The 15,319-nt window shown below is 49.6% G+C and overlaps 1 protein-coding gene across 3 annotated transcripts in view; it reads left to right on the forward strand.

The window, feature by feature from the left end:
- The first annotated feature begins 2,938 nt into the window (after window positions 1-2,938).
- The window catches only part of PDGFRA (platelet derived growth factor receptor alpha), a 34,250-nt gene continuing 21,869 nt past the window's right edge, over window positions 2,939-15,319 (forward strand). Inside the window, exons 1-5 of one of the 3 annotated variants that reach the window (XM_042811556.1) lie at window positions 2,939-3,134; window positions 9,952-10,012; window positions 11,200-11,514; window positions 13,810-14,073; window positions 14,306-14,436. In XM_042811556.1, coding sequence (XP_042667490.1) covers window positions 9,964-10,012; window positions 11,200-11,514; window positions 13,810-14,073; window positions 14,306-14,436 — 759 coding nt within the window. In that variant the 5' untranslated portion in view covers window positions 2,939-3,134; window positions 9,952-9,963. The remainder of the gene's footprint in view (window positions 3,135-9,951; window positions 10,013-11,199; window positions 11,515-13,809; window positions 14,074-14,305; window positions 14,437-15,319) is intronic. The other 2 variants (XM_042811555.1, XM_042811554.1) reach the window with 2 other exon arrangements.

Genomic DNA, 15,319 nt, shown 5'->3' on the forward strand with positions numbered 1-15,319 from the left:
GCCCCAGCCTGAACGCCAGGGCGGGAGCAGAAGGAAAAACAGAGCCTGTTTCTTTTCTCTCTCTCTCTCTCTCTCTTTTTTTTTTTTTTTTCCTTTTTTCTTTTTTTTTTTTCTTTTTTTTTCACCACAGTGAATAAAGCCTTCCCGGCTGTTTTGGCAACTTCTAGTGTCAAGAGCCAAATGTAACACTGAAAGCAAAACAACTCGACGTCGCGGAAGCAGCGGCCTTAGTGGGAGCGCGGTGGGCACAGGGAGCTGCCTTAAACACCACGGAGTGAATCAAAATAAAGGTGGGGAGGGGAGGCTGGGGCCGGGGAGCTGCCTTTAGCTCCTTTTCTCTGGCTCCTGCCTCCCCGGAGATACTGAATCTCCGCTATACAGATCCAGATGATGCTCGAACAAACAGAATGGGGGAGCTGTCGAAAGAGTGAAAAAATAACCTCCCGATAAACTCCCGTGGACCAAGCAGCCCCGGTGGGGCCGGCGCATCCCTGCGCCTTGCTCCCGTTTGCCCCAGGCGGCCCTGGCGGCTGCGTTCTCCTTTCTCCATGATAGATGTGAGCACAGATTGGTAGTGACAAGCGAGGAGAGGCCGCTCGGCTTCCTCACTCTCTGGAGGTTTGACGGCTCTCTGCGCCAGGTTGGAGCTGCCCTACACAGAACTGGGGTTCTCGCTTTGGTGAATGTTTTGTTAGGGCGAGACTGGAGCGGGCCGCCCCGTCGGAGCCCATTGGCGCTGCGAGGCCGGAGCGAGCCCCTGGGTGCGGGGCGGGGACGCAGACAGAGGGAGCGGCCCCAGCGCGGGCGCCGCGGTGCTGTTCGGAACGTGCAGCTCCCATCTGTTGCCACATAAACACACGCTCCGGGATGCCTGATGCGGCAGCACGTCGGGGGAGGAGGGGAAAGCAGAGGGGGCTGCCGCGTTGAGAATCCCCCCGCCCCCAGCTTGTCCTCTCGGTAACCCCGCGCCTCCTGGACGGGACCCCCCTGCGCCTCACGGGGCGGGAGGCAGCGCTCGGGAGCCGTCCTCGGGGGTTTGTGTTAAATAATGCCATAGCCCTCCTGCGCGGGACAACCCGTAAGGCACCGCCGCCAGACGAACGGGATCTAGGAGGGCGGTGGATGGTCTCTCCTGCGGTCAGGGCCCTCGCCCCTTGTCGCTGCGGTGGTGGACGTGGGGGAGCCCCGTCGGGGAAGGGGGGAAGGGGCACGGCCGACTCCGGCCAAGCCCCGCGGACCACTTTGCCAGACCCAAATTCCTTTTTTTTTTTTTTTCTTTTTTTCTCGCTCTTGTGAGATCCCACATGGAAGCCGTTAACGAATGCTCGATAATGATCACGACAAAGGTATTATTCAAATGAGGCAGGTAATTGCAACCAGAAGGCGCCTTCTCCCCTTCCTTTTGCTCCCTCCTTTACCAAGAGCGCACTTCGTATCGCATCCGATCCCGGCGATGCTCCATCGGGGATCGCCCCACCCGCACGGCTGCGGGGTCTCCGCTTGGCTCCCAGGCGCTGCCCACATCCTCGTGGTGCTCGAAGCCCTCGGCTCCACAGATGGGACTTTTCCAACTCAAATTCCAGGGTCGGTCTGCTGCGTGTGTTCGCCCCCAGGCAGAGAATCTCCGGGTCTACTGGTTTGTTTTTCTCCTTATTTTCCCCCTGTGCTTTTGATTCACTCGCAGCGTTGTTTATTCACAAGCATTCCGGTATCCTGTTAGCATTCCGAGCAGAAGCCGCTCGCAGATCCGACTCCGATGGTTTCCTGCAGAAACATGTGGAACCAATAGCGGGGACGTGAGTCCCCCAAGCCGGGGAAGCCCCGGAGCAGAGCGTGCCCGAGGCCGGCACCCCTTGAGCCGCACCGGGTTGCTCAGCCCCAGCCCCCGAGCACACGTCGGGGATGGCGGCCTCGATTTTGCTCTCTCTACATTCAGGGCATCTTCGCTTCGGAGGCTGAGCCTTAGGATAGGACGGAGAAAACCCGCCTAGCATCCTGTCGCTGGAAATTGAGGACCAAATTTTGTTTAATGTTAAACAGGAAAAAAAAAGTGTCAGACGGAGAGCAAGAGGCGGGCGAAGACCCGGGGCTCAGCTCCGATACCCTCCGTTCCCGGGGAGGCCGGGAAGCGCCGTGCTCGGGGCAGCACTGCCCTCTGCCCGCGGCCGCCGCATCGCCGCTCTCCGTGCCCGCGGGAGGAGCGGCTCCCGCTTATCGCCCGCAGATAGCGGTTCGGCGGTACCCGGCGGGGATCAAAGCTCGCCTCGAGCGGCCTCAGACGGGACGGGCTGTGTTGGCGAGGAGCGAACCAAAGACGGAGAGGAGAAGAGCTGTCCCGGTCCCGTCGGAACAGCAGGGCTCGGGACGTCCCGGCGGCGGTTACCTCTCGCTGCGGCTCTCACTCATACCCACGAGGGCTCCGTCTCGGCCCCCCGTGTGTCAGTGCCTCACGCTCCCGTGTCTCGCACCGTCCGCCCGCTCCGTCCCGAACCCCCGCTCTGCCGTGTACAAAGGACACGAGGAAGCCGCCAATTCGTTTCCAGCTCAAACCGCCCGGCCGCAGCCTCACACGGTGCCCGCGGCCACCGGGCCCGCCCCGCCGTCCCGGAGGGTGCGAGGAGGAAGGCTCATTCATGACATGGGGAGCACTCGGAGTTTACATGTAACTATTTTTTTTTTTTTCTTATAGATATTTTTTTTTCCCCCCGCAGTGCAAAACGCTCAGATTCCCCCCTCCCTCCCCCTCGCCTCTGCCATATGGCGGCCGCCCCCTCCCCTGCGAGGCCGGGGAAGGCTGGAGGCTGAGGCTGTCCCCCTGCCTGCGTAAGAGCCTCCGCCCGCGGGGCCGGGGGCGCGGGCCGAGCCGGGGCGGCTCTTATTGTGAAGGGGCCGGAGGGGGCTTCATTTCCTGACAGCTATTTACTTAAAGCAAATGATTAGTTTTGGAAGGATGGACTATAACATTGAATCAATTACGGGACGCGGGTTGTGAGACCATTGCAGTCGGAGCCGGAGGGAGGGCGAGCGGGAGGGAGCGCGCCTGAGCGGGGAGAGTCACAAAAGCCGTGGACATATTTTGGATATTTTACAATCTGCAGGACGGAATCTGCGCGTTATAAAGGAGGAGGTAGGAGGTGAGGAGCAGTTTTCCCACCTTTTGTTTTGTTTTGTTTTCCTTTCTCCGCTATACGTATATATATATTTTTCTCTCTCTTTTATTTTTTTTCTCCCCACGCATTTATTTTGTTGGTGTTTCATTTTTCCCCGACGCTTTGCCCAAGCGAGGCTGAGCCGCGCGCCTTCCGCGGATCTGCGGACGCTGCCGGCTCCGGGACCGCGGGCCGTCGGGGCGCGGCGGCGGCTGCGGCGGGGCGATCGGCGCGAGCAGCATTAATGACAAACACATTGGGACACGCGGCGGGGCCACCGCGCCGCATTCCTGCCGCCGCGGCTCCGCAGGCAGCGGCCGTGCGAGCCTCGGGGGGTCGGGGGGACGCGTCTCGAAGTGAGGCGGGGGCGCGCCCAGAGTTCTCCCGCTTCTCGCATCCGCACCTCTGCTCTCGCTTCCTTCACCCGCTCCCTTCCCCCACCCTTTGTTTTTCACCACCTCGGATCTCCCTTTCCCCACCTCACCCCCCGGCCCATTCCCCCGATTCCCCCGACGGGACGCGCACGGCTCCAGCCGCCCCGTTCCCGCGCGTCCCGTCTTTTTTACACGTCTTAGCGGAAGGGAAGATGCTGAATTCGAGCAGGACGGGTACCTGGAGCCCTTCCAGATTCCATTCCGCGCCCGCCGCCGCCCCGCTGGACGGCCGGAGCCCATCGCCCCTAACCCCGGGGGTTCGAAGTCTTTCCGGCCACCGTTTGGATTTTTGGAGCGCGGAGCTGCGGAGCTGCCAGCCGCTGCCAGGCTGGAGTCCCCTGGAAAAGTCCTGGGAGCGAGTAGGAAATGGCTTTTTGGCTGGCTGCGGCGTTGCTCAACATTTTTGGACGGATACCCAGCAGCCCAGGAGCCGTTCCAGAGAACAGGACTCGGACTGCTTTTTCTGGAGCGAGCAGCGACAGACCCAGCGAGGCGGCAGCAGCACCCGCCACGGGGGGTTCCCTGTGCCCCAGCCCCCTTCCAGCGCCCCTCGACGGCATTTTCGGCGCGCCTCTCGCAAACGCTCCGGTATCAGGAGCCCGCCGCTGCACGGCCCGACCACATCTTCGGGACGGGCGGGGACAGGCGGAGCCGTCCCGGGACCGCGGGAGCGTCTCTCTGGGCAGCGGCATAGCGCCCGTCCCCCGGGGCGCGGTGGGTCCGTGCTCCTCCTGACAGAGCACGACGGAGAAGGAGCGCAGAACACATCGGGGCAGGAATACACGGCTCTGTTTGCCCCTCTCCTTACCCTCCCATCCTTTTTCCTAGTTACCTCGTGTAAAAAAAAAAAAAAAAAAAAAAAAAAAAAAAAAAGCTCCGGCTTGGCAAAGGCTTTCCTATTGTTTCCTGCATAAACAGCACAGTGGCCGGGAGTTACCGTATTAGCAAGGTCCGCTCGGTGTCCCGGCAGCCTTTGATCTGCAGCAGCTTCAGCGAAGAGCGGAGAGCTCAGGAAGCTCGAGGGCACCCTGCTACCCGCCCCCTCGGGGACCACTCGAGTTTCCTGCGGGCAGAGGGTGGGAAAGCCCCGAGAATGGGGGCTGGAAAGTATGAACCCACCCCGTTCTGGCCGGCTGAGTGTCCCCGCTGCCTCCCCACTGGGGAACGGTGGGCGGTCGGTTATTCCACGTCTCGCTGGTGTTGCCCCCTCTCGCTACAGCTCCCTCAGCTGATATGGCTCAGGGAAGTGGGGACACCGTGCGGCACCCCGGAAAAAGGAGGATACCCTCAGCATCTCTCTGTGCTGATGTGGAGCCCAGCAATGGCCCCGGATGGGGCCGGAGACGGGATCAAAACAAGTAGGTGAACATCAGTGGTCCCTCTCTCATTGGCGAATCAAAATCCAAACTGTGGAGATCTGATTTTTAACTCCGGATCTAGCAGTGATAGAACAAGATCTCCCAGCAAGACTCTCCTATTTTAGTTTCCAGTTAACAAAGAGCACTGTAGAGCCCTAAGCTAAACAGCAGTTTAGCCAACCTCGACGCATGAAAAAAAAAAGTTTGAAAAAAACGAGACGGCACAAAGCAGTGGGAATTAGCAGTCGGCAAGCAAAGCGGCTCTCCCAGCCTGCAGGCAGGCTCCCCTGTTGCAGAATGAGTCTGTTGTCCCAATGCTGCCCCAAGGCACCACGGGCAGAAGCTTCGTGGTGTGGCACCGGGGCATCTTTGCCATTTGTTGGTGTATTGGAGAACTTCATGTAGCTGTGAAAGGAATACGCACATATTAGGTTTCAGGAAAGCAGAAAGCAATAAATATTTTAAACGAATACATCTCCATGGTGCCACAGCATCAAGCTAGGATTTGAGTACCATTTATGTAGACAGAAAAAGGCTTGTGTAGCTCAGACCTCGTTGCTTATTTCCAGTGGTACCAATTGGTCTAAAAATGGGTGAAATGGATAACCTTATAGAAACCTCCCCTCTCTTGTATCCTGAGGTCATCATGGCCAAAATGACATCACTCTTGCATATCAACACTGCAAATTTTGTTAGGACGTATTTGTTTCCCTCATTTTAAAGACTAAGGTATAGTTTCTGAGGGGTAATTTTTCTGGTGCTGGCAAAAATTGCTGGTAATTTCAAAGAAGCAAGCAAGTAAGCAAGCTGTCCTGTCTCTCCCTCTTGCCTTGCTCTCCTGCTTGACTCATCTCTTGCATGTCAATAAGGCTTTTCATGGACGCCCAAGGGAAAAGCTTGCAATGGTGAGGCTTCCTGGCTTCTGCGGTGGACAGAAATCAATTGGCTTTACAATGCAGTGCTTCTGAGCAACTACATTGTGATCTGAGGGGTTCTCTGAAGTTCCTGAGCCTGAAAACCTAAGTGAGATGCATTCCTTGGAAGTGCCTGTCATGTCTGTCTGCTGGGACCAACTAGAAAGTCCTTTCTGTAAATTCAGATGTTGTGAATTGCTCTCCCCTGTCATTTCCTAGTCTGGTGGGGTCTGTCCCCATGGGTTAGGCTGAAGGGTTGGGGCTGACCAGGAGGCTCACAGGGTTCAAGCACTCTCTAGGTATCCTGCGGAGCGCTAAGATGCTGTAGGAGCCTAATAGGGCTCAGCTTGGTGTGTGGTTGTTCCCACGTAGCTCAGAAGAGATGCGCAGGCTATGCTAGAGGCAAACATTTGCAGAGGGTTGTGAAACAAACCTCGTTTGAGGAGAACATTTATGCCAGATTTTTCAAATAAGAAACGTTCTTGCTTTGCTTGTGTCTTTCCCCATCGAAACCTTCAGATCCTCCTGTTTGTGCTGCAGGGCTTTCTCTGTTCTTGCAGAGAACTGAGTTTGTAATTTGGGAACTGCAAACTAAGAAAACTTTCAGGAGGTCCCGACTGAATATTTACATGCAATCAGTGGTATATGCCACAGAGAGGAAACATTCTCCTCTTTTTCCTGGGCTGGCCGTGGCTTCTGCTGGAAAAGATTTCCCAGAAGGACAGATTGCCACTCAGACAAAATCTCCTCTGAAATTACCCGGCCATCTCACAACAAGGATAATCACATCATTACGTGCCAAGATATGCAACTCACTTACCATCGTATAATTTACGTAAATACGAGCAAAAGAGACTTTTTTTTCTTTCCCAAAGAAGAAAAATCGTCAAATTCGTATGAAATTAAGATATAAGAAATTTTATTTTAAATTGTTCTAGGAGACGTGGTTTGGGTTCCAGCTGCTGAGCTGGAGACCAGCGTCTCCTTCTGCTGGACGGGGGATTTGGTTTGTCAACGTGGATCAACATTGCCATCGTGTGGCGAAGAGGATGTACTGCAGCGATTCGGTAGCGGACGGGAAATGAGTTTTGTCGTCTCCAAGCTCCTGGTAGATGGGATGGCTTTCTGACCTGAATGAGCTCTTTGTTTACTGCAGTATAAATATACATATATATACTGCTGGGTCTTTTTGCTTCACCATCATGCTTTCCCTCTAGGTCATGCAGAAGAATAGCCTAGGAGCATCATCATCTTTTAAACACCTATTTCCATCAGCTTTCTGGATATTGATTTTCCTTTGTCTTCTGCTTGGCAGTCAGTGAAATCCTTTCTGGCCGAAAGCCAGCACTTGGCAGTGAGAATTCGGAAGATTGACTCCTTGCTGATAAAAGTTCTTCTGATGTTCTTTTCCCGACTTTCTTTTATCGTTAAAGCATACAACAAAGATACCAGCTTTACAGCCAGTTCCTTCTGAAGCCCAGTGATTAGGGAAGATGTGATGATTGCTTTACCCTGGGCAATCAGCCTCCACTCCTGTGAACATGGCAAACCCCTCATGGCATCATCGCGCTTTCACTGTGTGCTCTCATGTTTTCTATTTTAACATGTTCAAGCTATGCACAGAATCAAGGTTGGCTCAAACTTACCCTGCATGAGCACTGACAATACTTCCATAAATGTGAGGCTTCACCAAGATGACAGCAACTTGCAGTTTGAAGTGGTGATGCTAGAAATGGAACCTGGTTTGTTTACTCGGGGCTGAGACGTGGGTAATTTGGGACAAGGAGGGTTTCCCTGCTGTGAAGAAGGTAAAAAAGCCAAATAAGTGCAGAAAAAAGTATAAAAGGTGTTAGTAGATATCAACAAATGTGAAGCATCTCTGCCTGGAGTGGGAATGAGGAAACTCTCTTTTGCCCAAAACAGAGGTGTTAATTGTGCCTATGCTAAACTGTGATTTTGGCATGTGTGAGTCTGATGCACAAGGTAATTTAATCCAGGTCCAACAGATGTTGAGTATGGATGATGATGAGTCCTTAAAAGGCTATTTTGTCTTTCACAGTGAATAAATATTGCACTGGGTTTTGCCGAGATTAACAGATCATTGGGGCAAGATCAAAACTATGGATTCAGAAAGAACAGCCTGCTGGGAAATGCAAATTCAGTAAATTCTTGTGTTATTTTAAGCTGCAAGGGTAGACTGAGGCACTCAGCTCTTACTGAACACTATGGCAGTCCAGCTAAGAGCTCAGACACCAAGTAGCACTTTGGAAATGCCATCACCTGTGCTTAAACTGCGTTAGTCACAGAGCTGAAGTCCTTGAACAGCTTTACAGCAGTGTAAGTCTGCTTCTGCACAGCTTCTGCAGGTTTGTGTGTCGAAGATGAGTTAGCTTTGTGTTTTCTCTCTCTGTACTGCTTCCCCTGCATAGAATAGCCTGGAAAAACATTACAACTTGGGGAGAGAGATCTGTTCTTTTCTGACAGAAAGGGCAGAAGGAGAACTGGCAGACAGTGGGATAACACTGTCTTGTGGATCTTGCTTGGGAGTTCAACATCAGATCAGTAAGGCCGACTATGGGAATTCTTTAAAGATTTACAGTGGGTTACTTTATCAGAAAAAATACTGCAAGACATAAATGTGATAAAAAATAAGAGGCTGAAATGAAGGAACTTCTTTGATGTCAGAGAATCTGCTTTCAATGGGAGACAGATACATAAACACATGGCAATTATTGCTAATTGAAGAATGGGGCAAAATGGCTTGTCTCTGTTGGAATGTTGTCAGCTAAAATTCCAAGGCTGTTTCTACGTGTTTAGGGGATTGGCATTTTGTAAGTCTTCTAATTCTGCTCCTGAGACCTTTCAGTTTGATCAGAGTCAGATACTTTTTGCTTGGCAAAGGAGCACCGCCTGCACCACATGTTGCAGGAGAAAAGAAGGGCTCGTTCAGAAACACTCCTTGGCATGCTGCAACCAGTTTGCTCCCATATGGTACTGGCATTGCTTTAATGACTGAATGCACCTATGTGCTTTCCTGTCTCAGAACTGTGGAGCAGAAAACCAGAGGATGAATTAAAATTCTCTGGGACTTTTGAAAAGCCGTCTCTATTTTGACACATCATCCTTTATTTTACTCCTCGATCCATGTTTCAGGTTAGGGGTTCTTCTGTACAGTCTTTTTTTAAGCGTATGTTGGATTTGGGCCAAATCCAGTTACTATTAAAATCGACAGAAGTCTCCATTGATCTCAATGGGAGCAGGGGTCGTAGGAGCTGCTTCTTTGCGAAACATCCAGCAGTCTGCTTGAGGGCTTTGAGTAGAAATAGGTTCAGACTGCACAAAAATTACAGTGGTGCTCGTTGTCGTTGTTGCCTCCTCACAACTGATGCTTTATGACTATTTGTTTGAAAGCTGAAATGATCACGTATGATGTATGGCTCTTCACACTGCTGAGGAGAAGAGCTACTCAGTGATGGCAGTGCAGGCCTGCAGTCCATTGGGTATTTATTCCATCAGAAAATGTTGGCATATGTTTTAAATAGCATGTCTCTCAATCAAGGGAATTCTTCCCAAATAAGCAATAAACGCTATTGTCTTGTATTGTATTCAGTAAGCTATATATATACTGTGTACAATGGTAAGACAAAAATATCACTTACAGTTGTGAGATTTATAATAAAAGTAGGTTTTAAATATACATTTTTCTCCCTCCAAAAAAGCTGCAAGCAGCGAAAATTCAGATGCATACAGCATACAGCCATCGTACTCTCACCAGCTTTGACCCCGCGTCAGGGCAGGGTGTTTCTCTGGGCTCTGTGCCGGATGCCGTGGCAGGCAGCAGGCTGTGTGCAGGCTGTTTGCTGCGAGTGCCAGCTCTGGGCTGTGTTTCCAGAATTCAGGAGTGGGGTGGGCCAGAACGGATGAGAAGCAGTGGTTGTGGTTCCTTGGCCATATCGCCATTACCACGTAGCCCATGCACTACACCAAGCTGCGTGTGCAAGAGGGGTCCCAGGGATGTGCCTGCCTTTAGCAGTGAGGGATCCCGCAAGCTGCTGTAGCTATTAACTGGCTCCCTGTTGCCTTCTTTCTGTTGCAGTTGTCGCTAGCTATGGGTGCTCCCCCAAGGACGTTCCTGATCCTGGGATGTTTTCTCACAGGTAATATTCCTCACTCCTCTAAGCCATCCCTGCGCCTTCATAAATCCATGTTTCAGTTCCCCTTCACTACGTCAACATTAACCCACACCAAATGGCTGGCCAGCCGCCTCCAGCTTCTATTTCTCTGCTCTTCCCTTTGGTAGGTCAAGAGAAGGCAGAGCTCCAGCTGCCAGTCCTGCCATGCAGGAGCACCTCTGCACAGCCCAGGCTGCCTGTGTGGGCCCGGCACCCCTGTCCCCACCACAGAGCTGCCCACATCTGCAGGACGCATGGAGCTGGGAGGGGAGGGCAAAGCTTGCCACAGTGCTGCCAAATATAGAACGGGCCCTGCAGGCTCAGATAACACATGCAGATGTGGGAAACTGGTTTCAAAGTACGCCTGGGCTCCCAGCACTGGTTTGTTGTGCAGAGCTCACTTTCACACTGCTTCCCCTGTGAATTCCCCTTTCTTTTCCTTCAGGAACTGTGGGTGTAGACCTCATTTTCCTTCTGGGACTTGGCCCTGCACCAGCCCACCTACAAATTACCTATGCTTGCAAATCTGATCACATAAACATAGATTGCATCTGAAAAGAGGTGCCATCTACAACATCTAGTTCAGCGAAATACAGTTTTATTTGGCTGTAAACCCTCTGTACGCTTTGGCTAGAGGTAGACCTGATACACAAGCTTTGGATCCAAGCCCCCACTCCAGCCCTCTGCAGAAATAGATGCCAGATGTAAAACACAGGTGTTGGCTTTGGGAAGCTGTTTCTAACTTTCAATTGCGAGCTTACTCGAAAATTGTCTGACTGCTGACTTCCTGACCGCGTTGCACGGAGCCCTGCAGCCCAGCCCTGCAATGCCCATCAACCAGCAGCCAGGGCAAAAAAGCAGCGCCCACATCTGGGCAGGAAGCCGAGGTGTGGATTGGGAGCCTTCTCTAACCTCGCCCTCTGTCTTTCACCTCTGGATTTGCCAAACAGAACGCTGCAAGCAAACACCCCTTGCTTAGCATTTCAAAGGGAGGCCATTTGCCCTCCGCTGGGAACAGCTCTGGCTTTTAACAAGGGCAAATTTCCTGGAGTGTCAGTACGTCTGAAATGGCCATAAAGGTGCCTGCCCTGGGTCCACACTGCCTCCTCTCCCATCCCCGTGCTGAGGATGGGCTGTGTGCTCATGTGTTCTTTATTTGTGTCTTTTTCCAGGACCGTTCCTAACACTTTGCCAGCTTCCTCTGCCGACTATTGTTCCCAACAGAAATGAGATGGTTGTACAGCTGAATTCCAATTTCACACTCAAATGCTCTGGAGACAGTGAAGTGAGCTGGCAGTACCCGGTGACCGAGGGAAGCCACAGGATAGACATCAGACACGAGGAGAACAACAGTGGCCTCTTCGTGACAGTGCTCGAAGTCGGAAATGCCTCAGCCGCTCACACGGGCATGTATGTTTGCTATTATAACCACACGCAAGTGGAAGATGGGGAAGTTGAGGGGAAGGACATCTACATCTATGTGCCTGGTAAGTGGGGGTGCCACAGCCCTCCTCAGGGGTGAGTGGGAGGGCTGCCCTGTAGGTGTTTGTAGGAGGCATATTGCTGGGGGCAGCTTGTCCAGTGAGGGAAAGGAAACGACCTCTGAGCTGCTCCCTAACATGTAAATTGAGACCAGCACCTCTGAGTCTAAAGACACATTCATCTTTCTTTATACTGGTTTTCACGTTTTTGGTTGAAGCTTCAGTTCTCAAGAAGGATGAATTTGGAGTCATACAGCATAATTGGCCCATTCATGGGTGACTTTGGTGGATGTTCTGGGATTTGTGCTGGTCCAATTAGTGCCATGCCAGACATTCAAGCAGTCACCAGCTGGGGAAGGCCATTTCTTGTTCTTCACTTAATTTATATTGAGAATAAGGAGAAGCTCACACATGCACAGGGCCCAGGAAGCATAAAGCAGCAGAGCTGTCTTGCGGTGGCTGTTTCAAGAGAGGCAGAAGTAAGAAATGCTGCTGTTGGCCAGCAGTCTTGCTGAGGCAAGATTAAAAATACGGTATTTCCATACAGCATTTCATGCAGTACCTGGTAATTTTCATGACAACCACAGCCTTCTAGTCCCTGTGCCACCATTCTCTGTAGTGGTGGAAAATCTGTTGGACCCAGAAGATATGGCATCCCTTCTTTTCAGAATGTCTTATCATCAGCTATGCCCTTCCACTCCCTTCTTCTGGCTGGAAATTCCTTTGAAGGATTTCCATGCTATCCATCAAATAAAAATGATAGGATTTTTTTTCTTTTTCTTTTTCTTTTCTTCTGTGATTGTGTTAGGCACAGCAGACAGCTGCAGCTGGCTGCCTGGCAAAGCACTATTTCCTTGATGTGCAGAGGATGAATGGCAGAAGAGCAGGGCCAGAGGGTCTGCAAACATCCAGCTATGATGTTTGCAGTAAATAGTTTCAGCAGGATATGAAGGAGAAAAGAAGGGATTGTAGATAATCCTGCAAAACTTAAGTTTTAGAGGAGATGATGCCTGAAACTGTAAGGAGAATAGTGGAAGGGGAAAAGGGCAGGAAAGTATAATGAGGCTTTTTAAGGCTATTTTGAAGTGGTATTAAGTTTTTGCAGTTCATGATGTGTGATTTGAATGCAGTGATCCTTCCAAGACTTTCTCTACATTTCCCACAATAAACTTAAAGCGTTTGTATTCATTTTTGAAGTAGTAAGAGGTTTCAGGCTTTGGCACATGCATTTCAATTTCCAACCATGTCTACCCATATCACCAAAAGATTTTGTTGTTAAGTAGGCTTGTAATTCACCTAGTAAAAGGATACAGAGGCAAGAGACGAAAGATTTCCTCAAGAAGAGGTTTTTTGGTTTGATTTTGAAGAGGGTGTAGATTTCAGCCTACCACATATGCAAGGCAGAGACGCCCTGTAATTTTTTCCACTCACCAAACATGAAGATGTCATAAATGCAGAAACATATCCTTTTCTCCAAATTACAGAGAATGATTCTGTTGCCACTATAAACTGTCTTTACAATTGTTTTTCCTGCAATGAATTAGGAGGGCAATGGGTGGCAGCAACCCACTTTGGCCAAGGAAGATTACTTTGAGACTTCACACAATATCCTAGTTTCACTAAAAGCACAGAGAAAACTAAACGAGGTGAATCTTGTTTCTGTTTCAAATTAACTTGGGAAAATGAATACATGGATTTGGCAGGGTGTTTGGGATAAAGGGCTGTGTTTGGACTATTGTTACAAAGAGCCTGCCAGTGCAGCATAAATACTATTGTTGGAGGGATTTGTATTGCTGTTTATTAAATTTCATTATAAAGCTTCGCACAGAAGCTTCAGGCTAGTGGGGATTATTTGTTTATTCCAAATGGCCAAGTGCAGATAATATGAGGGCTCTGCTTTTCATGTTTGATATGTTATGCAATTATGTTTTGAACTCAGCCTTTGGACTGGCCGGATAGGAAAGCTGGCATGTATTTTGTTGACTTTAAAAGAACTAAAATTACCAGGTGTTTGTTTGCTTTTTTATGGTTGGATACCATAGTCCGAAAACCACACGCTGTGACCATAATTAACTGTGTCTCATAACTGCAATGTTAGATATATTAGAAACCCACAAAGAGATGCACCCTGAAGTATTTTTGATGAAGTTGTGACTTTAATGGTGCTAGCCATATAAGAAACACCAAAACTGATTTCTACTGTACTAGTTTCAGTTAGGTCCCATACATAGTCATTGACATCCAATTCCTCTACGTGGACTTTAAAAAAACAAGGCAATGTAAACTTCTTATTTCTTACAGATCCAGACATGCCTTTTGTTCCTTCCTTACCAGAAGACCAGTTCATCCTAGTAGAAGAAGGTGATCCCACCGTTATCCCTTGTCGGACAAGTGACCCAAGTGCTGAAGTGACCTTAGTTAACAGTTTAGACAAGCCTGTCTATGCTTTCTATGACAGCAAACAAGGCTTCGTAGGGAATTTCGTTGCAGGACCATATACATGCAAAACAATGGTTAAAGGCATGGAGTTCAAGTCCGATGAGTTCCTCATCTATATTTTAAGAGGTATTTATTTATTTTCATTTGGAAAAAAAAAGAAATAACCTAAGAAATAATGTGTAGGCCAGTTCCTTTCTCATATATAAGAGCTATATTAGCACTAGCATCATGGGGTTATATCATATACTTCTCTGATACTCCTTGCTCCTGCAGGTGTATTGATAGTCACTTTTAGTTCCCAGCTCACTTAGCAATAGCATAACTTTAAACTAAATTTGCACTCTCTCTCTTCTCTTAGCTACTTCACAGCTGCCGGTTGAAATTGAAGCTCTGAAAACTGTCTACAAAACAGGCGAGACCATCGTAGTGACTTGTGTGGTCTTTGACAATGAGGTGGTTAATTTACAGTGGAATTATCCCGGGAAAGTGGTAAATCTCTCTCTAATTTTTTTTTGTTTTGTTTGTATGTTTATAGTTACTTATTAGGAAGAAGGTGGGGTTGGAAATAATTCCTGCTCTGAATGAGGGCAGCTGAGGAAAGAAAAACAAAGTAATTTATTTTACTTTCAGGGTACCACAGAAGAAAGCAGTATCAAAAGTTAGAGTGTTGTTAGCAAGTATGCAAAGCACGAGAGGAAGGTGAGGTGTGACTGGGAGCCCATGTGCAGAGCGAGGAATGCTGCCTCTCAGGTCTTGTGCTGGCTCAGAAAAAGAAATATTGTGGAAATAGAAAGATCTAGGAACGTGTCAGACATCTGCACAGAGTGCTACTGCTGAGGGTGTGAATCTCTAAAATAACTCTCTTAAATCCTGGATTCTTCAGCATAATATATGATGATGGGGAATCAAGTTCAGAGCCTTTGTTGCATCTTGTGCCAGTGTAAATTAAATGAGTCTTACAGTCAATGTAATTACTCACTAAAGAGAAATTTCAAACAAAAAAAGAACATATGAGAAAGATGTTGTAAGAAAGTCTTAAAACTTTGGGACAACCTCAGAACTCTTCAAACCTGCTTAATATCTTGTATAACCAATGGATATCAAGATGCTACAACACAAAACAAACAAGAGAGTTAGATGAAGTGGACTATGATAACGAGAGAGAATAAGTGGAAGGCTTACCCTTATGTTGAGCTCACCACAAAACACCAGAAGAAGGGATCTCCAGATGAGATCCTTCCCTGCTGGTAGCCAGCTCTTAAATAGGTCTTCCTGCAGCACAGGTGAACTGTTGAATTGCCTTCACCTGTGCTCCTCTGGCTGACTCATGGCTCGCCTCAGGTGATCAGTCAGAGGTTCAGGCCGTTACTCA

The sequence above is a fragment of the Centrocercus urophasianus genome, unplaced genomic scaffold (assembly GCF_019232065.1).
Source record: "Centrocercus urophasianus isolate 14NV4802_14NV808 unplaced genomic scaffold, USGS_Curo_1.0 seq_13, whole genome shotgun sequence".
In the NCBI taxonomy this organism is placed as follows: Eukaryota; Metazoa; Chordata; class Aves; order Galliformes; family Phasianidae; genus Centrocercus; species Centrocercus urophasianus.